General features: G+C 33.4%; 1 protein-coding gene across 2 annotated transcripts; it reads left to right on the top strand.

Annotated features, from left to right (window-relative positions):
• Positions 1-1,104: 1,104 nt before the first annotated feature.
• On the top strand, positions 1,105-6,391 carry LOC107917923 (polypyrimidine tract-binding protein homolog 2). 2 transcript variants are annotated; one of them, XM_016847341.2, is made up of 11 exons: positions 1,105-1,285; positions 1,386-1,629; positions 1,728-1,937; positions 3,740-3,802; positions 3,889-3,962; positions 4,269-4,364; positions 4,603-4,660; positions 4,955-5,059; positions 5,152-5,233; positions 5,491-5,603; positions 5,882-6,391. In XM_016847341.2, the coding sequence occupies exons 2-11, from the start codon at positions 1,444-1,446 to the stop codon at positions 6,251-6,253; spliced, it is 1,359 nt and encodes a 452-aa protein (XP_016702830.1). In that variant the 5' UTR covers positions 1,105-1,285; positions 1,386-1,443; the 3' UTR covers positions 6,254-6,391. The 2 variants fall into 2 exon arrangements, with proteins under 2 accessions (XP_016702830.1, XP_016702836.1); XM_016847347.2 differs by having other exon boundaries at positions 1,107-1,285; positions 1,415-1,629.
• Positions 6,392-22,460: the final 16,069 nt, after the last annotated feature.

Below are 22,460 nucleotides of genomic sequence, written 5' to 3'. Positions count from 1 at the left end.
ATTGAAAGTGTTAATTTTGATTTTATTTATTTATTTTTTCAATGGGGAATTAGGTTTTAGTATTGTTAGTTAATGTGAAGTTTTAGGTCTTTGAGTACTTATGTTCAAGCCTTATTATGTGTAATTGTGATATGTGAGGTTTCAGTTTCAACATATTTATCTGCCATGGATAGGATTTATTTGATTTTTTTTCATTGATTGTGCTTCTTAATTGATTTAATTTTACATTGTATTTGTTTGGACATATATTTATACTTGTATTGTATTTATGAATATATATTGTATTTATGTTTGTAATAGTTAATCTTAAATTTTATTTTTTCCTAACGGTTTAATAAAACTTTATTTGGAATTATAAACAATGTTAAATAGACAACTTTTGAAATGAAAAATACTTTTGTACCTAAACTCAAAAGCATTTTTAGCTTTTGCGTGTGGGAAATATACCTTTGGAGTCAAATGACTTAATGTATTTTACGTAATATTTAAATTACCTATACAATTATTTTCTTATCAAAATTTATTTCAAATATATAACAATATATATTTAAATTTGTAATTATTATACTTTAATATTTAAAATATATATTACATATTGAAATTAAAATTTATAAATAAATAATCATTAATAGTAATTAATTCAAAAATATTCATAATTTATATTTCATATGTCAATAATAAGTTATAATATATTATTTTTTAGAATATTATTAAAATATCATAATATTAACGAATTTAAATATTATTTAAACACATATTTTTACTTTACAGCATTGTGTTTAAGATGAACATTTTATTTCTTAAAAAAATTAAAATTATATTAAAAATTATATCTTAAATTAAAATATTGAAAAATATTTTTCAAAAACAATTTTTCTAAATATTAGTATTTTTCAAAAGTAGTCGTAAATAATTCTCCAGTTGCACGTATTTATATTCCACAGCAACGTGGGCACCAAAGTTTAAGAATCCGAAGACGCTGCCTTAGTGGCCAAAAGGCCCAAAACGAAAAGAAAAACCGCTGCCTCGGGTCGGGTAAAGTCCGCTCCTTTTGTTTCTGAAGAAAAGTAATAAAAGAAGGGAAAATACAATCCAATCCAATCTCTCCTTCCCTAATACATAACGCCCATCGGCGCCAAAAGCCCATGACGATACCCATCCCTTAATAAAATCAAAACGAAAGGAAAGTCTACCATACCAATTTATCTCAAATTCCTTGAAACCCTAACTTAACGAACTTCAGAGGTTTCCACGGATTTTCTCATTAATTTCTTTTTCTTTTCAGGTTTATTTTATTCCCTTAATTTCATTGCATTTTCCTGGTTTTGATTGATCTATGTATATATTTCGATTTTGAATTAAACATATATTCTTTTGGCATCTAGGGTTTCTGATCTGTCTTCTCTTGCCAAAGATTTTTAGAGGGGTTGATTTCCGAACGGGATGGCCTCGGTATCAAGTCAGCCGCAGTTCCGTTACACTCAACCCCCATCTAAGGTGCTGCATTTGAGAAACTTGCCATGGGAGTGTACGGAGGAAGAGTTGATCGAGCTGGGGAAGCCATTTGGTAAGGTCGTTAACACCAAGTGCAATGTTGGAGCCAATCGTAATCAAGCTTTCATTGAATTCGTAAGTTTAATCAGATTTTTAAAAAAAATTCTGGTCAAATTTCTTCCACCATGTTAGTGAAGTTAGTAATTAAATATATGTTTTTGTTTACCTTTTAGGCTGACTTGAATCAAGCTATTGCCATGATATCGTATTATGCTTCATCTTCAGAGCCTGCTCAAGTAAGGGGTAAAACGGTCTACCTGCAATATTCTAACAGGCAAGAAATTGTAAACAACAAAACGACCGCAGATGTTGCCGGGAATGTACTGTTGGTAACAATCGAAGGTCAAGATGCACGGCTTGTCTCCATAGATGTATTGCACTTGGTAAGGATGGCGTATGTCTTTTCTCCTTTTGGTTTAGAAGGGTGTGAAGTTACTATTTCTAAGTTGTTGTTTGATATGAGTTTATGTAATAACTAGGATTGTGTAGTTTTTGTCACGCTCTTTTGGAGAAAAGCTTTTGTGTTTTGACATGAATGTGAATGGATCAGCAGGATCATGTCAAGGGAATAATCTCCAATGGCAGCTTAGTGCATCGTGAGAAAGAGAACATGTGTGTTTGTCTCCTTTCTCCTTTCCTTAACACTGCCTCTCTCTTCCTTACTTACCTCCTATTCCTACCATTTAGGATTTTTTTTTTCATTTCTTCTTCATGTGCACCCTTGGACTTTTTAGATGTTTGGTGTCACTATGTTTTTTGTTTGTGCTGCTGCTGGCAATGAAGTTTGTGCTCCATTTACATTTTTTTTTTTTTGCATATATGGTCTGTATTATATATTTGTTCGATATAATAGTTGCTAGTTTTGCTGAGTGCCAAAATCGTCCCTCCTCATTGAACATGAACAAGGTAGTCAAGTGCTTCAGATTTCTTGGCAATAAGGTGAAGCAATGTCCAAACAAGTGTCTCAGACCCTGAATCGATGGTAGCATTAAGGGAGGTGCATGCTTAGGTGCATAGGGCACTGTCTTATTAGAACAAAAGGTGCTTAAGGCAAGTGCCTCCCTGAATTGGTAGTTCTTTTTAGAAACTTTGATTAGGCAGCCAATCATCCAAGTAACCGGCTTTGGTTCTTGTCCATTGTGCCCTTTATTCACAGAATTGGACTGTCATCAACATTAGCTTGTGAAAGATCGAAAGATCCTTCTGTCTGTTTCTGCTCATGCTAACATATTTATCTTTCCCCATTTTGGGATAAAACTTTATTTATAATTATTAATAGAAGCTCTTAGTGATATAGGAGTAATATGAGGCAGCTAGTTGTCACAGTCTCAGTTTTCTCTTTTTATTTTCTATATATCTGTTTTTAGGAGTTAATTGTTTGCCTGGATATAATTCTACTAAAGAACCGGGTTATTTATCTTAGGTACATTCCAACTTTTTATAGAGACATGAGTGGTCTATGTATATATATGCGCTATATACATGCATATATAAATATATATCAAAATATTTTACAATTAGGTGCCTATCGTTAGTCCTCAGTTAGCGGTATCTTCTTTCTGCCTGGGGTTAGCCTGATTCTGATTCTAGAATCTGGTACTTCTAGCAACTTTTTCCTTTGACATCCTCCTTCATGGGCTTTAATGATTAAAATCCTAGAGCAATTAATATCTGTCCCCTTGTCTGCAGTTTGCTGCAATTTATTTGAAGCAGGTGGAGACTGGAGATTTACATTTTATCCTTAGGGAAGAATGGTGATTGAATTAGTTTCTTAACTTATAAGTTGAGAGAAATGATATTTCATAGAACTTGATAAAAAATGAAATTTGAGCAGTCTGATCTGTAGCCTGGTTTTATTTGTAAATTTCTGAGGTTTCATAGAACTCCTTTGTTGGATTTTTCATCTTCACTCTTTTCATCTTTTGTGGCATTACACCTTCCTGGTGAAATTAATTTGGCATGTACTGATCTTGTCAATTTCCTTGTAAAATCTAGGTTTGTCAAACTGTAGTCTGTTAATAAGTTATATTGTCGTCTCCATGCTGAATATTGTGGATATGTTAACTTATCTCTATTCCTTATTTTCTGGCAAACCTTTTATAGAACTGAAGATCGGAATTGCTTTTTGGAGTGCTTTTGCTTGATTTTTGTTAGTTCATCTTTGTAAAAGTATTAAATAATGCAGGTATTTTCAGCTTTTGGATTTGTGCATAAAATTACTACCTTTGAGAAGACAGCTGGATTTCAGGTCAATGAATTAAATTTTCTTTTGGTATCTGTTGTTTTTTTTTGGCTTTTGAATTAAGCTCAGTATATATCCTGCTTTTTGTGTAGGCTTTGGTGCAGTTTTCAGATGCAGAAACAGCCACATCTGCAAAAGGTGCCTTGGATGGACGAATCATCCCTAGGTGACGGTTGTATTAATTGTTAGACACGGTATTTAGTCCAACCGTAATGGACTATTTAGCTTTAGATGTGGTCCACTTACATTGAGCATATATGTATATTGGGCCCTTGAACTTTTGGCAGATTGTTTCTGTTAGGTGTTACAACATCCTCACATATTTGGATTGTTTTAGTTCTTGATAAAGGATAGAGACAGCTCACTGATTTAGAATTATAGTCCAAGCGAGGGTTGTAATTTTGCAGCTTATGTTCCTTTTGTTTTTGAAGGTTTTCATGCACATTGTACTCACTTTGTCCTGGGTTTTCAGGTACCTGCTTTCTGAAAATATATCTCCGTGTACACTTAGGATTACTTATTCTGCTCATACAGATTTGAGTGTGAAGTTCCAGAGCCACAGAAGCAGGTATTCCTTTATCTCCTCTTTGTATCTGATTCCAGAGATTCATAGTACTTAATTGATTCCAGATTGTTTATGAAACAATTATTTTCCTGGCAGATAGTAATTTTATTATGTACATCATTCATCTCTTACATGTGTTGCTTCACCCTTCACTGGGGTGTGCAACTCATCTCTCTGCTAGTGTTCTCCATTTTTCACTATTTTATAGTAATTGTACATATTGTTTGCCCATTTCATTCAGAGATTATACCAATCCCTATCTTCCTGTCGCTCCTTCGGCTATAGATGGAAGTGGCCAGGTAAAGAACATACTATTAACAATTGTGTCTCTTAACAGCGGTTAGAATTTTCATTTATTCTCTGTGAATTATTTATGATACAGTTTCTTAGATCAGAAAACCTTAGTTTTCATCCATGTCACTTCCCTAAAATTTTTAAAGTACTTGTGTTTCTCATAAAGGTGTTGCATGCATCAAGATTTTTATACTAGAGAGTTCAATAATATTGCTGCATTACTGCACTGGACTTGGTAGTGTTATTTTTTTTATTTTTAATTTTTCATTATTAATGAAATTCATTTGTCGTCATTGCAGTTTAATTTGGGTCTTGATGGGAAAAAACTCGAACCAGAAAGTAATATTTTACTTGCATCAATCGAGAACATGCAGTATGCTGTTACCTTGGATGTGTTACACATGGTATTACTGAAAGCAACTTTTATTTGTCTGTATAGTACCTCAACTAACACTGATTATTTATCATTTTCTCTCTTTTCGTTGTCCTGTGTTAGGTCTTCTCTGCTTTTGGTCCTGTTCAAAAGATTGCCATGTTTGATAAGAATGGTGGACTACAGGCACTAATTCAGTACCCAGGTAATATTCGAACATGTTATCAAATGTGAATAATGGTCCTGTTCAAAAGACCATTATTCACATTTGATAATTTCTGACTATTGGTGAAAAGGTTATATTTTTAAATTGACCCTACTTATTCATATAAATTAATCATTAGAATTTATGACCTAATCCATTATGCTTTTTATATTCAAGGCAAGAACATACAAAAGAGTTTGGACACATTATTCCAGTATTCCCTTAAATTTAAGTAGTAATGCTTTCATGTTTTGCAGATGTTCAGACAGCTGTTTTGGCTAAGGACACCTTGGAAGGGCACTGCATATATGATGGAGGATTTTGCAAGCTCCATCTCTCATATTCACGCCACACTGATCTCAGTATAAAAGTATTTGGAAAATACAATTTACTGATTGTTATCTAAATGATTGGTTTTGATGCAATAATTCAGCTTGGTGGCAAAATTGATAGCCACGCATTTTCTTTGCACTTGCTCATTATGTTTTCTAGAAGGGTGAGGAGGGAAAGGGAGGGGGTAGTGTCTCAGCCATGTAGTCCTACCCTTCAAATCCTGCTATGTTGTTTTTAAATTTTGTTTGAATTACATGGCTGATTTTGTTTGATCTCGAGATTGCCACATTAATATGGTTGGTGGTTGCATTACAGGTCAACAATGATCGGAGCAGAGATTACACAATCCCTAACCTGGCCATGGTTAACCCTCAGCCTTCAACATTGGGGCAACAGCCAGTTCAAGCAATGGGTGGTCCAGCTGCTCATCAATACAATGGGACTCCATATGCTTCAGGGTTACAACAACCTACAATGCCGCCTCAGCCTTCAGGTGGATGGACCTCAAGTGTTCCGGCAATGGCACAGCAATCCATGCCAGTGCAGATGAGTAATCATCATCCTTACATACCACCAACCTCAATGCCTCAAACGAATCCCGGAATGATGCGAATGCCAGGCCAGGGAGGTGTACCACCAGCAGCAGCAGGTGGGGCAATGCCTCCTTACAGATCCAATCAGATGTAATAGCATCTGTATATCTATCTAATATTACATAAAAACTGAGTTCGGGTAGCCTTAGCCAGCCACATGGTGGGTGATCACCACCATTTTTAATTTTGAATGGTGTCATGGTAAGCATTTTAAGGACAATATTTTTGGCTATCATGTTCGTTTCTCGGAATTGCAAACGAGTGGAGAGCTGAGACTCAAAAGAAAAGATATCGTAGATGTGTTTTATATATATATATATATATATAGAGAGAGAGAGAGAGAGAGAGAGAGAGAGAATTTTGGCTTCCTATTGTTGATGCTTTTACAAAATGCCTTGGAATCCAAAGTTGAATTAAGAGATTAAGAGATCATGTTATTTGGAATGAAATAAAATTAAATAAAGTTATAGAAGTATTTTAATGCGGTAAAGTCACGATTTTAACATAATTAAGATGGTTCTTTTGTAAATTATATAATTGGGTAATTAATTTAGCTTATTAACTAAAATTAATTACGAGTCCAAGTTATATACGTGGGCCTTACGGTTACTCAAGTTTAATAAAATTAATTAAGAGTCCAAGATACATATGTGGGTCTTAAAGTGACTCAAGTAGGGCAAAATAAGCAGACATATTTCATATTACTTTCAGTAGTTCTCAAAATGTTAGTAATTGTGGTAAAGTTCTATTAATTTTGTTCATGCTGGCTAAATTTACCTGACAACAATTACAAGATAACATCGGTGGCCAATTCCTCATTTAGAGGGAATCTAAGTTTTTCAAAGTTTTCAATATAGCCTATCATTTTAAGAACGTGAGTTTTCACAGTAATTCCCTCCACCATTTTGCATTGAAATAGAGCTTTGTCTTATACCTCTCTTGATGTGCTTGCCCCTCGTATAATTCTTTGAGGTGCTGGATCATATCATTGACAACCATATCCTCATGTTGTTTTTGAAGTTCAGGAGTTATGGTGGCAAGTATTATACATCTTATGTTTATCATGTCATCAAGATGCTTCTTATAAGAATCCTTGTCAACTCTAAAGGCATTAGTTGTTGATTCATTAGGAACGAGTTCTTCAATGACATATAATTTTATTCTTGTTTGAGGATAATCTTCAAGTTACAGAACCAGTCATTTAACTTGTCATTCTCAAGGACAGATCACAATAATAAAGAGTTTGAGTTGTTTGCCATAATAAATCTACAATAATAAAATATGTTCATGAGTAAATTTACCAAGTTTACTATAATCATTAAAAGGGCTTTATCAAAAGATGCTCCCACTATTTTATTCAAAGCAGATGAGCCTCATTAAATTCGAAAAATTCTTTCTTTAAAGTTTTTCTAGTGGGTAATGATCCATACTTCACCTCCTTTCAAGTCAGTTTTAGCTTTACTCTCAAGATTATTGTTATTTAGGTAAACAACACTTAAAAATTACATCATATGTAACTCATTATTTGGTGGACAACTCTTGTTTCAATCATCTCATGATTATCCAAATTTCTTGCCTCTTGGTTTCTAATCCTATTAGAATGACCTAGTTATGTTATTAACCAATATTATAACTGACGAATATCACTTGCTTGTTATTCTCGTTTGACCAAGATAGATATAAGTACTCCGCTTTAGCAGAACCCACGTATCGATCGTGGCTTTAACGAGGGTAAATATTGAAAAGCAATCTTAACTTAATATTTTATTGATGGTATTTTTTTTTCAATTCATCTCACCATTAATGGTCAACATTAGTCCAATTAATCATTTAATTGATCTTATCAATTTCCTATAAGATGCATGCTAACATATTATCCATTGGATCACATACATGAATAAAATAAAACAGTAAATAAATGCAATAATTATAGCCCATAAAACTAAGGTGGTTCCTCCAAAGCCAATGGGAGAACCAAAAGGTATCCTAAGGGTACAAGTCGCTTCTCAAGCTTCTTTTCCACCTTAGATAGCTCAACCTTCATCTCCTCTAGTTCGCAACAGCTCGTACAATTTACAATTACAACCGAAATGTATCTTAAGGGTGCAACTCGTGTTACATATGAGGAAGTAGGATGAGAAGAGAAATACAATAGAAAAATAGAAAGGCATGACACACAGACCCTATTTATAAGATTACAACCTTTGTAAATTATAAATCAAATGGGCTATCGAGCTATAACTATTCATTTCCAACCACCATGCAAATCAATCATAACATAAAACATATGATATGTTTTTTATTCAATCGCTTGTTAATGTGAATAAAAAATTGTCCCTACAATTAATATTGCATAAGCATAGGGTCATGGGGTAGAGCCCCCTGCTCGGACAACGACAAACCCCGATGAAATGTAAGAAACTAAACTTAGATGTCTGTAGAAAAAAACATCACTCTATGACAATTTTTATCAAAAACAAAATATTTTCAACATTTTGATCTATGAGCCTTCTTACTAGAACAACTTTTGTTCCTTTTTCGAATGTTACCAACAAGGTAACTATTAACTTTGAATAATAGAAACCCCACTGCCCCAAGACAAATTAGTTAACGCTTAACAAATAATATATAAGACCCAATAGACATCAAAATTAATGATTAACATTTAATCAGTGGTTGAGAGGAACATATTATTACATATGTTTAACAAATTAATCATACACAGTTTATTAAGTAGATTACCTGTATCATATATACATAAGACAAATCAAATAAATCAAATCAAACAACATGTATCTCATGCAATCTCATCAACCAATCAATTTAATCCTGAATCAGTATCGTACAAGTGGCTCCAATATCAGTGTTGGGATGCCAATACGCCCTATGGTGCAGCGGAAAAAATATTCCTGCAATCAACAACCATGGATCCAAGTACGAGGAACGAATCAGGTTGAAACATGGTTGAAAATATACCTTTTCAATCTAATTCCCTTGTGCAATGTTGATCCCAAGCCACAACAAAATTGTTTCGACCTTTATGTAGTCCATCCAGTTAAAGAACGAACAACAAATATTCTTTTGAACCTTTCAGTGAGAATTTTCAAAAATGGCTGCTAAGCCATCTTTTTTCTTTCCTTTTTTTGGTAACCTACATACATTTGGGATTGTATTCCTTTTTCTTAATATTACATAATAAAAACGGGATAATTATTTTTTTCATTTTTAGAGAAACATACTAAAAATATTAAAACATTATATTATTTCCAAAAGAATATTAATTTCCCTATTTTTTTTATCTTTGATCGAAATTATTATTACTATTTATTTTAATAATTTCGGCAAACTATATTCAGTTAATATTTCATATGAATCAAATTCATATATTAATTTTAACTATGTTCTCTATTTGTGTGCAACAAGTTTGTACATCTAATGCGTTTAATATTTAACTATCAAATTAAATTAATTCATGTGACAACTAAACACAATACCTACTATGTTAAGATTTTGTTCTCTTCAACCATGGGGTGTGACCTTGTAGGCTATTGTAACGTTAGTAGTAATAGAATAACATTTCTAATGTTACAAGCAATGAGTGGCATCTGGCAATGCATCATTTCTACCCAAGTTACAAGAAGTCATGTTTCGATATAACCTTTCTGTAATAATTCTTTCATGTATTATATCATTTTATCCTTTATATCTAGATTGAACACAAGTCATGGAATAGTCACACTTGTATAGTGCAATCTCATATTTCTTGATATTTTGAGTACACTACAACAAAAAAATAAGTCTAATATCTCATATTAACTTATTTAAGCATGACCATGAATTTCTAGTCTCACTCCATCAAGTGGCCTAAGATATTACTCCCATTAGAAGGGACAAATTCTATCTTGATCAATCATATCCCACTACATAGATTGTGGCATACCCAACATTAGTCTTTATAGTACAACCTATTACGGTAGACGTCAGACTGTATCAAAATATACGACTCACGATGTTGGGACAATGATGATCTCAAGTCTAAGGATCGTATACATAGTTATCACTATGAGTAATGTTGTGACTATTACATAATAATCCAAGAAACATACTCATAGCGGGTCAATCTAGTATATTGTTCTCCAACACATACTCATGTATTGATTTTGACATCCCTACATAAATGAAAACACTGTCATCAATCAACTACACATTAGTCTTAATGCATTATTATTGTTCAAGCCCATAATAATACTTGACTAATGACCTTTTAAGAATAACCATATTATTCTTAGGACTTTATTATTAATCAGTTTATTTACAAATACAGAAAAAGAAAAAGAAATAACAATGACGATATCTTATGTTAACAAACAAGGTAAAACTAGTATGTGACTACAATCATCTTATGATTAGTCTTTGGGCAAACTCTAACATCCACAAGAAACTGAACACCCTTCGCTACCCTCTTCTTCAAGATTCCATGAATTCTCAGCCTTTCAACTATTCCATAACCTCAAAATCATGTGTAACAACCTTTCTGACAGTGAATCCGTAGCGGACAACCATGCCAACATCTGATAAAGGGAGGTAGCAAATAACCTTTGAGCAATTCAACGAAAATTCCCTTTACAAGAACGAGGAGTTTTACGCGTTCTTAAAGGAGACCGAGAAGAATCAATAGGTAGACGTACCTTAGATGAAGGTAATATTTCAGGGAAAAGAAGTTTCTCTCTCTCTACCCCAAAGATAGCGAGATACCGATGGGACAATAAGAGTGCTTGTAAACTCTAAATAATATAGATATTTCAACACTTTTTTATTTATAAATTATGCTAATTTCGAGTAAAAATATAACACTTTCTGTGGTTTTATACTTAATTTCAGGATATTTTATTATTTCCATGGGAATGTGTTAAGTTTATGAATATTATGTTAATTGCATGTTATTTTGTTTTTTTTTTTTTGGATTAATTGGGCTAAGGGAAATGATGGCAAAATTTTAGTTGTATTTGGGTCTTAGATAGGTATAAGTTGAAAGGATGTAAATGCAATCACATGGACTTCAATTGGTGATAATCCAAAATGAATTCCAAAAAGGCTAAATATTACCTAAATAAGAAGCTCAAAACTAATTCCATTTACCCAATTTTACCATAAAATAAGTTGGTAAAATTCACTGCTAAATTTAGCAGTCCCTAAACAACCTTTTAGACTCCCAAATATAGTAGATATGACCCAATATTGCACCAAATAAAATCAGCACGAAAACTTAGAAAAGGCCTTCAACCGTCCACCTTACTGCTAAAAATAACAGTTAAAAACCATCATATTTGACTGTTTACTCTTCGCATAAGTTCATCTGTTTACTCTTCGCATTGTGATTTTAACTTAAAGATGAGGAGGAAAACTACCATGGGAAGTCACAAGGAGCAGTCGCATATAGCCCCCTACATTCAACTGTTTGCTCTTCACATTGTGAAATGGCTGTGGATAGCCCCCCTCGGCTATTCTTTCTTACCCTTCTCATTACTATTAAAGTATTGTTTTCTATGTCGAGAGACAAGGTTACATCTCATCTTTATATTTTCATTTTAATATGACATGACTTAATTTTGTTTATTCAAAATGGATATGAATATTGATTTGAGTTCATTAGTATTTGTTTCTTGAATATTCTGTGCAAATGATTATTTCATTCAGTTGAGTTTAAATCATGTTTATACTTGTGAATGTATGGCCAACATTTGTAGGTTATTGAATTAACTGTTTAATCTTGGAAGAGATAATAGTTAATAAATGTAAAACCTAAATGGTTGCATATCATGTTGATTTTGGAAGATAATTTTTGTATGCATAAACTGTGTAAATGCCTGGGAGGGTGATTTCTAAGTTAGTTTTTTTGACATAGGGGTATGTTAATTAACTTAGGAATAAAATGGGACTTCGGGAGGAGCCTATGCCTTAATTAAATGGGTTTAGTGAATTTTCATATTGCCACAAACCTTTCGTGGTATTCTTTTTATGATTGCTAATGAATTCTTGTAAAAGTGAAATATTTTATTTTATTCTATTCATGTTGTTTTATATTATTGCTTATATTTATTTCATGTTGTGATTATTTCTTGCAAGGCATGTTGCTTTATTTTGTCGGTGTTTGAATTCTGATTACTTTCATAACTTAAAATTGTGATTTTCATCAACAATATTCTTTCTTATTTTGTTTTTAACCAAATTGATTAGAATTAACTTTGTAAATAATTCACTCATTAGTCCCTGTGGAGACGATATTCTTTTACTCACTACTTATTACTTGTACGACTGTGTACACTTGCACGTAATCATGTGACAATAGTGCTACTTACAACCAATGAAGTATCCGATACGAGAGCCAACTGTGAAGTATCTGGTGGGACACCGAAAATGAAAGAGAGCCATTAAGTGAAAGTCATACCTAGATATGTTGCCAAATTTCGAGGTGATAATTCGATGGATGCATGAAGGAGGACCAATCTATGAGAACTATGCACGAAAAGGGGGATTGAGGCTGTTTCAATTCCCAACAGTAAATTACGAGGCAAAGGTGAAATCCAGTAAGATAATGATAAAAGAAGATTTAGAGGAGGATCCGAAGGAAGACCCCGAGGAATAATATCTGATGGAAGACCCAGAAAAAGATCCTGAAGGAAATCTAGATTTAGAGGACAACCCAGATGAAGCTAACGAGGAGTCTAAGCCTAATTCTGATTAATCCTAAACATTTTTTATTTTTATTTTGGATTTATATTTTTAAGACTAATTTTACTTTTGGTTGATTTTTATTTTTATTTAGTTTATAATTAAGATTTTACTTTATTATATATATTTGGTATGTTTAGTCTTCTTTGTAGGAACCCCATTTTTTTGAAGGCACTACAAATTTGAGCCAAAATCGCGAGGAAGAGCCAGTCCCACCAATTTTGTTACACTTATCAAGCTAATCAGGTAATCTCTTTCCTTTATCTTTTATTGCACATTAGGGACAATGTGCCGAATAAAGTATGGGGGTGACATAGGAAATTTTTAAAATTTTAAATTTTTTTTCTATTATTTTGCTTTATTTTGAATCGTTTTTAAAATTTTATTTTGTGTGTTTTGTTTGTGCTTGAGCTTGTAGAAATACAAGTGATTGGTTAGGAGCATATACCTAGGTTGTTTGTTTAAATTGTAAATTTAGCCTGAAATTAAATCATTTAGGTTGTTTATATTTAGACTAATTAGTTCAGTTTTTTAGACTGCAAATAGGAAAAATAGATAAAATATACCAAGTGGTAAAGGTAAATATGAATAGGTAATTATATTTTTAGAAGTATAGAATGTTTGAATTAAAAAGAAAATACTCGGTAAAATACATGGTTATTGAAACGGTGTAGTATGACTAGTATAACTTTTATAAAAAGTGTCCGAAAAAAATCTCAATCGTATGGGTAGAAATAATTAATAAATAAATAAAATCATAAGGGATTATTGGGGAAATATTACTTCATTATAATTCAAACCATGTACAAAAATAAACTGAGTAGAAAAAAATATTCGAACTAACTATACCTTACAAAAATAGATACTATATTCGTATATACATTTTAATGGAGATATATATTTAATTTTCTTTGACTTGTTTATTTTGTAATTTATTGAAGTAATATGTTTAGATGTAAATGACTTTGTATTGTTTCAATTTCTAGCTAGAGTTATATATTTAGGCAAATATTTCTAGTGTATGTTTATTTCTTGTTTTTAGCTCTAGTTTCTTTTCAGTTTTTATTTTGTTTTGTTTAATTTGCTTGAGGACAAGTAAAAACTTAAGTGTGGGGGTAAATGACTTGAAGTCATTTGTAGTAGTTATTTTAGGTCATTTTCGCACTTAACGAGTTTGTTTTCTTGACATTTTATAATTAATTATTATATTTTCAATATTAGTAGGTTAGAAACTAAAAGTTAATAAAATAAGTGTTTTTATGTATTTTCTATTATTTCGATGACTCGTAAGACCAAATCGGGTCTTATGAGTGACTAATGAGCTAATTAAGTGTGTAGGATGCTAATTCCAGTCCAAGAATACAAGGAATGATGATTGGCCCGCGAGAAAATGGAGCCTGATAGCATAACGAAGCTGCCAAGGCCAAAAAATACAATTTACATTGTGATGAAGAGCTTCCTCTTGTCTCGACGACACAATGAAGAAATGGGAAGAATGGCACGGGGGTGACGTCGTGATGAGGAACACCCCCACGTAATGACAACGTGACGATGGCAAGCCAAAATATAGTTGATTTCCTTCAATAAAACTTTTGGGAAATTTCTGTATTTGTACCCTAACTTTTAGCAAAATATTTTATTTATTGGTATCTAAGTGTATCTCGGGTTGAATGGTCACCAAGTAGCCCGTTGCCTATATAAGCAACCTTAGGGCCACCGAAATTGTGAGTAGAATTAGACCTAGACTGTTTTAGTTTTCTTTTCTTTTCATGTTCGTGTAGTTAGAACTTTTCTATTCTGATGTGAAGGCAATTGCAAGCGGAGATTGCTCCAGCACTACAGTTCAATATATTCATGAGCTTTCTCTTATCTCTTATTCTTTTATTTATATCTTCGTTTCTTTGATCAATTAGTGTTTGTATGAATAATTGAATAACTTATTGTGCTTATTTTATATCTTGCATGGTTCGATTAATAAACTAATTTATTTGTTAAGTAATTATTTATTTGAAATTGATTATTTATTCAAGGGTACTTATTATATTAGGGAGTGACGCCCCTAATAGAATATCAAGAGAAGTGAAACTGGAAGGGTATCCTATCATGTGTAACTTGTGTTGAGCGGTGAGACTGAAAGGGTTTCTATATATCTAGGAAGAGACCGGAATGGTGACTTAGGTGGTAATCCTTAGTGATGATGAACCAGGAGGGTAGTCATAGCTAAGAGTGATAAATAATTCAATTTAGGACAAGTTATTATTTAATCAAATCATTAAAGATTTAGTCAATCATAGGCTAGAGGCTTGTATTGTTGACACTAGGAATAAGAAAGTTCATTAGGTTAATTATAGGTTAACTAGTTTCATTAATATTTTTGTTTGGATTAACACTACTAATTCGTGACTTGATTAGATTAGTAATTATTTTCTATAATTTATTGAATATTAATTTCTCCAATCAACAATCCCTTGGATATGATCCTTAGAATACTTCCTAATATTTGGTTGTACACTTTACTATATTACAATTTGACCTGTATGCTTGCGGACACCGCCTATTTAATTTAATATATTTTTGGTGTGATATTTTACTATAAATGATAACACGTTTATAGGCGGTCAACAACGACACCAACAACTTGACCACCTCCAAACGTGCTAACGTTTGACTAGAAATATATTTTTACTATATTACAATTTGACCTGTATGCTTGCAGACACCGCCTATTTAATTTAATATATTTTTGGTGTGATATTTTACTATAAATGATAACACGTTTATAGGCGGTCAACAACGACACCAACAACTTGACCACCTCCAAACGTGCTAATGTTTGACTAGAAATAACTACACCAAAAATATATGAAACTAAGCAGTGATGTTTGTAAGTATATGGGTCAAATTATAATATAATAATGTGTTACAGTGGAACATAGGGAAGTATTTTGAGGATCATACCCAATGGAGGATGGATTAATTCTATTGAAAATCTCTTTATAATAATAAGTCCAAATAGTAATAATTAAATCCTATAATAAGATAGATCATAAAAGAGGTTAATATCGAGAACTAAATACTAAAGTAAATAACAACAAATAAAACATAAATGATGAAAACGATTAAACCAATCAAGAATATTAACTAGTTTCAAGGGTTGTAATTAACTTTGGATTAGGATTTTAAGGTGGATTAGCTATTAACTAACCAATTATTAGCTCCCGACCTCACTTTCTCAACCAGGATAAATTACGTTTTACTCGACAAACTTATCTCCCGATCTCGTTTAACCTTTGATTACTTCCTATGCTTGTCAAGCCTGGGGTTTAAGAATGCATAATTTATATAAACTAATTCCAGAGGAAACCCTTAACCCTTAATCGGCTATATGTCATGCCATGCAAGGCCTATGGTGTGACACGACATGTTTTTTGTGCCTTTATTGGTTCGTGTTGTGCTTTCACGACTCAAAAAGGTTGAGCATCACTCGTCGTTTACTCAAAGATCCATTGGGCCTCTAGTTCATCATCCTACACACTCAATCACACAAATTAAAACTACCTAAGGTGATGCAATCTCAGTTTAGTGGATGAAACCGAGTCGTTTAGTTGCCCGATCGTTAAACGAAGAAGTATGTCTTGGTTTTAAAGTTTAAAAGAAAGTAGGCTAAATTTGGTCAAATATGGTTTAGGTTTAGTTAGGGAATGGAATTGGTTTTGGTACGAAATGGGGTTTGGTATAGATACGAAATGGTATAGGTTTTGGTACAAAATGAATTTTGGTGTAGGCACGAAAGGGTATAGGTTTTGGTACGAAAATGGATCAAAAAGGTCAAGAAAGAACCAACACAAAAGTGTTCTTTTACAATGAAAATGAACAACTATTTATAGTGTTCAACTAGGTAGCTGAATGGTCTTCTTCATAGCTAAGTAAATTGAGCTAGAATGAGCTGGAAAATTCCAGAATTAAACATTGAATTTCTGTAGCTAAATTTAGTTGATTGAAGTCCAATGGGTAGCTTCTACACTAAGCAAATGAACTTAGAGAACTTAGATAGGTGCATGGCAGCAGCTAGGTTTGGCCAATGAGCTTAATGAGCTCATTAAAATGCAACTCTTGGCTAAAAAGATACCAGCATTAAAGGAGAATGTGAATAGCCAAAATAAGTGTGAAAAGTCAGCCTTGAAGAGTCCTTTAGGTGTAAACATGCCCAACTGAATAGTCATTGGTGTGAACTCCAAGTGTGAACAGCATTATGTTGTTTTGTTGAGAAATGAATCAGCTGAACATTCACTTGCATGTATCGCCAATTTCATTGTATCTATGGTGCATGCATCTTGCTTAAATACTCCCCCACATTCGGCCAACCTACAAAAGAGATGAATCAATTTAAATTAATTTCACATTCTGCTGAACATAACTAAAAAACATAATCTACACAATTTAAATTCACATAATTAAAACTAGACACAATTAATTAAGTTAAGACACAATTAATTTGGTTAGGACAAGACACATTAAAAACATGCAATAACAAAAACATATTTATAAGCTGTAAGATTTAAGACAACTTAATAACATGCAATAAAAACACAATCAACATGCATACTTAAATTTGTCCAGATTTTAGACCAATTAAACAACAATTATTAATTGAGTTATGTATAACTAATTTAACTAACTCAAATAATTATTCCAGCAACTATATTAATGTCTAAATGAAATTGAGCTGAATTTGAGCTGATTCGAGCTCATGGGGCTAAAATGGGGTTAAATTCAGCTTGCAAAAATATGCACGAAAGGTTCATAAAGCTGGTATGAATGTGCCCAACACTTCCAGTTGATATCTCGTCCCAAAGTTGATGAGCTAAAACCAAAATGGCTTATTTGAATTGTTTAGCACGAGCTCGTGTAATCAGTCCTTGAGGAAGCACAATAGGATCCTTACTCAAGCTAAGTTCTTTGCAGGGCACAGTCGCATCATTCCCCCCTCTTCAAAACAACTTGTCCTCAAGTCAGAATCTGCATCAAAGGGAGATAAATTAGAGACGTTGAAACTGGCGCTAATATTATACTCACCTGGAAAATCAAGTTTGTAGGAATTGTCGTTGATACGTTCTACGATTTGGAATAGTCTGTCTCCTTGAGTGATACGAGTCACAAAGGCCCAACCCAAGCTTAAGAAGGTGATGGGCTCAAATCAAGAAAATCAAGATTCACTTTCTTGTTTTCAAGAAAATCAAGAAATCGAATCTTGGCCCAATTTTGCTGTTCGGAGCGATTTCAAGAATCAAGAAAATCAAGATTTCAAATCTTGGAAATCTTGGTCCAAGAAACCGAATCTTGCAGCCAAAGCACGTTGGATCTCCATTACGAGCGTCAACAACCCAATTTCGGTAGGAGATGGATCACAAGCCCAAATTCTTGAAGGCGAGGCCCAATAACCAAAATCCAGCCCAATCAAGAAATTTCTTCATACTTAGTTGAAAATCAGGCCAAAATGTCAAAGGGCCCAATTTGTAAACATCTTACTTGTTTAATTTAATTTTTTAATCTTTAGGAGCATTACATGTAAAATTCGGCCCAAAACAGCCCATATAAGTGCATGGCCGAATTTACCTTGTTATTTTATTAATTAGGTTTAATTTTTTATTAGTTACTTGTGAGATTAGGATTTGTTGGAGGCCTATATAAGCATTGGCCAGCCACCCTTTGTAAAAACATCTTATTATTATTTTTTTCTATCAAATTTCAGATTTGTTGAGTGCTGAATTTTCTTTGGGGTTTTCTCCAAGAATTCTCTCTTGAGTTTTCTTTAGAAGTTGTTTTAACAATCTTTTGATTGTGGGAGCCATCTTCAACCTTCTTCTTGCCATCGATATTCTTTGGAGGGGAGATTAGAGCTGTTTGAAGAGATTTGTGAAATCTTTCGGGATTTCAAGGATCTTTAGGACTTATCCTTTAATTCTTGCTGTTTTCGATTTCTTTCTTTACTTTTCTTTGCTTATACTTGTGCCGATTTCTCATCTAATATTTTGCTGTTTTTGTTTGTTTTCCAGCATTGAGTAAACTCAAGATCTCATCGTTTAAGTTGTTCTCCTATTGGCAGCACCCATTCGAACCCAAAAATCCCCAATTCCTAGGGTTTGGCCGATTGGATTTCTTTCAATTTGGGAATCAATTGATTGCTGGAAATTGGGCATTCTTGGCCGAATCAATTCCTTGGCAGATTCGCATCTTTTCTTTCTTCTCAATTTTGTTTGATTCATCGATTCTATTTCTTTTCTTCTTGCTGCTCTTTTAATTGAATTTGGGAATTTTAAATTCAAATCTGATTCGGTTTAATCTTAATCTTTGTTTTTGATTTCAGATCTGTTCGTCTAGGATCTTTCGTAGGAGTTTCTCGTGACTTGGCAACTTGATCTTGGTCCGCGCGCAACCCTATATCATTTGGTATCAGATTTTGGGCGTTTTGGGTGTTCTTGGTTGATTTCTAGACTGATCTCAATTTTTTAAAGCAAAAACAGCAGTTTTACCCAGAAAAATCTTTCAAAAAAAATTCATTTGAGTGGGTAAACGTTGTCAAATTGATCTGAAATTTTACATACATATTTTTGGCACTGTTATTGAATATAAAAAAATTATTCCCGCAAAAAAATCAGTCAAAAAAGTCAAAAAATCGAAAAAAGACGAAATCCAATAAAAATTTAAAAAAATATTCAGCGGGTTGAGTTTGGTGCCCAAAATTTCCAGATCAAAAATTAAATATATAAGGACACTCCAGATTTAATTTCGTGATTTTTGGAGATCGGGAACACCTCGAACGAAGTTGTCAAGTTACTCCGCAGTTTTTCGGGTTTTCTGTTTTCAGCAATTTTTATTGATTCTTAGCTGTAGGTTTTCATTTGTTTGCTTTTTATTCTCCTTTTACAATATCTAACACCTTCTTGTTTCTTGTGTTAGTAGGATTTAAACGTGTGCACAATCCTTCCTCGGTGCAACACGAATCACTTGGTGTCTCGTCAGTTTTTGGCATCCTAGTGCAAATTAGGATTCTTTGGTAGTTTAGTTCACACTCTCTAATTGGTTGATATAAACTCTGATAAAGAACTCACAAGATTGAATTCGACCTCATTGGGAATTTGATTTTTCTTTTTGAGTGATTAATGGTGAGGTTTGCTAACTTTTATTTTTGAGTGTTGAGTGTTTATTTTTTACAGGTTTTGAAGATGTCTAAAGGTGATAATAATGATGCACTTATGAAAGTCCAACAACAGTTAGACGAACATACTGCTGCAATCACACAAATAAATGCTACACTTCAAGCATTGAATACTACTTTGAATGAGGTACGAGTGAATCAAAAACATCAATATCGAGTTCCAATTAAGGAAGATAGGGATAACCAGCCCTATAGGTGCAGCCCTCAACGTGTCCCTAGAATGGATGATGATTTTCATGATCGTGGATTATCTTTGGCAAAACCAAAGAGCGAGCAGCAACGAGAACATCTCTTTCATACTCGCTGCCATGTACAAGGTAAGCTTTGTAGAGTTATTATTGATGGTGAAAGTTGCTCGAACATAGCCAGCACGACGATGGTGGAAAAGCTTTGCTTAACCACTACCAAGCATCCGCAACCTTATCAACTACAAGGGCTTAGCAATGAAGGCCAATTTAGGGTCACTCAACAAGTGCGCATCGCCTTTTCTATCGGTAAGTATCAAGACGAAGTTGTGTGCGACGTAATGCCTATTCAAGCCTGCCATTTGTTGCTAGGAGAACCATGGCAACTGGATCGAAAAGTCACTCACGATGGTCGTACCAATAGGTATTCTTTCAAGCATCAAGGAAAGAAACTCACCTTAGTGCCGCTCACTCCGGAACAAGTCCATGAGGACCAAATCAAACTGAAAAATTCTGTTAAAACAAGTGAGGAAAAAGAAAAAGAGAATGAAAAAGAGCAAAAAGAGATTGAGAGTGAAAAAGAAATTGAAGAAAGAAGAGAAAATGAATTAGAAAAAGAAACAAAAGAAAAAGACGTGGAAAGGGTAGTGAGGAATGTTTCCACTAACCAAGATATGAATTTTTCTTGTGTTGCTACTTTTCAAGTTCCCGAAAGATCGAAAGATAACTTTCAACTTCAATACCTCTCAAATGAAAGACGCTTTCATACGATCAACTTAGGCAAAGATGAAATCACACTACATGATCCCGAAGGTAAGCGAGGTAAGGAAATTTTAGAAACCGAGTCCAGTGCAAATTTGAAAATTATTGATAAAACTTTTGGTGACTTAGTTCTTAAAAGATCCCCTCATTTTGATCCGATTAATTGTTACTCTTCGATTGTGGTTGATAAAGTCATTACAAAAAGAAGCGTGATTTGTTATTCTCTTGATTTACCTTGTGTAAAATCCTCGAATTTGTCCAAATCTATTTTGGAGAATAAGGTAACGAAATTTTTCAAATTTGTTTTCAATTTATATTCGTGCCTTAAACAGTTTATGTGGTTGTACATGAAGTTTGAGTTCCATTTGACAAAGGTTAACTCAACAACGGAGATTCGACTACACTATGCCCCCGATGAACGAAGGTTTGTTTTAAATGAAAAAGGTAAAATCGACCCTTATTCTTTTGCTTATCAAGGTAAGATGCTTGAAACCTTTGAAACACTTTTGTACTCCTCGGATAGCGACAAAGATCGTGTTGATGAACACTTAGATCGAAACGTGCTTGACTGTCCTATTTTATTTATTGATGATAAATCTATTTTGATGGTTGATAAAAAGATTCTTGTTTTTGATAATGCATGTGTGAGTGAATCTATAGACCGTCGATTAAGGCATGGTAATCTGAATCGGTCCATTCACATGCGTTATACCTGTTCTATTATGCTTATAATTGGACTACAAGCTTGTTTGCGTTGCTACTTACTATTTCATGGCTATTCTTTTCAGTGGACTCAATTGCCATTAGTCCCGTTCGATCGAGGAAAGTCGAGTTCATTTGATTTTTTAGATTCGAGGACGAATCTTTTTGAGGAAGGGGGGAATGATACGAGTCACAAAGGCCCAACCCAAGCTTAAGAAGGTGATGGGCTCAAATCAAGAAAATCAAGATTCACTTTCTTGTTTTCAAGAAAATCAAGAAATCGAATCTTGGCCCAATTTTGCTGTTCGGAGCGATTTCAAGAATCAAGAAAATCAAGATTTCAAATCTTGGAAATCTTGGTCCAAGAAACTGAATCTTGCAGCCAAAGCGCGTTGGATCTCCATTACGAGCGTCAACAACCCAATTTCAGTAGGAGATGGATCACAAGCCCAAATTCTTGAAGGCGAGGCCCAATAACCAAAATCCAGCCCAATCAAGAAATTTCTTCATACTTAGTTGAAAATCAGGCCAAAATGTCAAAGGGCCCAATTTGTAAACATCTTACTTGTTTAATTTAATTTTTTAATCTTTAGGAGCATTACATGTAAAATTCGGCCCAAAACAGCCCATATAAGTGCATGGCCGAATTTACCTTGTTATTTTATTAATTAGGTTTAATTTTTTATTAGTTACTTGTGAGA

The sequence above is a fragment of the Gossypium hirsutum genome, chromosome D08 (genome assembly GCF_007990345.1).
Source record: "Gossypium hirsutum isolate 1008001.06 chromosome D08, Gossypium_hirsutum_v2.1, whole genome shotgun sequence".
NCBI classification, from domain to species: Eukaryota; Viridiplantae; Streptophyta; class Magnoliopsida; order Malvales; family Malvaceae; genus Gossypium; species Gossypium hirsutum.
Note: the sequence above shows the minus strand (reverse complement) of the source record. Positions and strands in the feature narration are given on the sequence as shown.

Bases quoted from the DNA above. Each gene is read 5' to 3' on its own strand.
- LOC107917923 (XM_016847341.2), top strand. From the start codon at position 1,444: ATGGCCTCGGTATCAAGTCAGCCGCAGTTCCGTTACACTCAACCCCCA. The intron at 1,938-3,739 runs GTAAGGATGGCG...TAAATAATGCAG, and splicing joins CCATAGATGTATTGCACTTG to GTATTTTCAGCTTTTGGATT. The intron at 4,365-4,602 runs GTATTCCTTTAT...CATTTCATTCAG, and splicing joins TTCCAGAGCCACAGAAGCAG to AGATTATACCAATCCCTATC.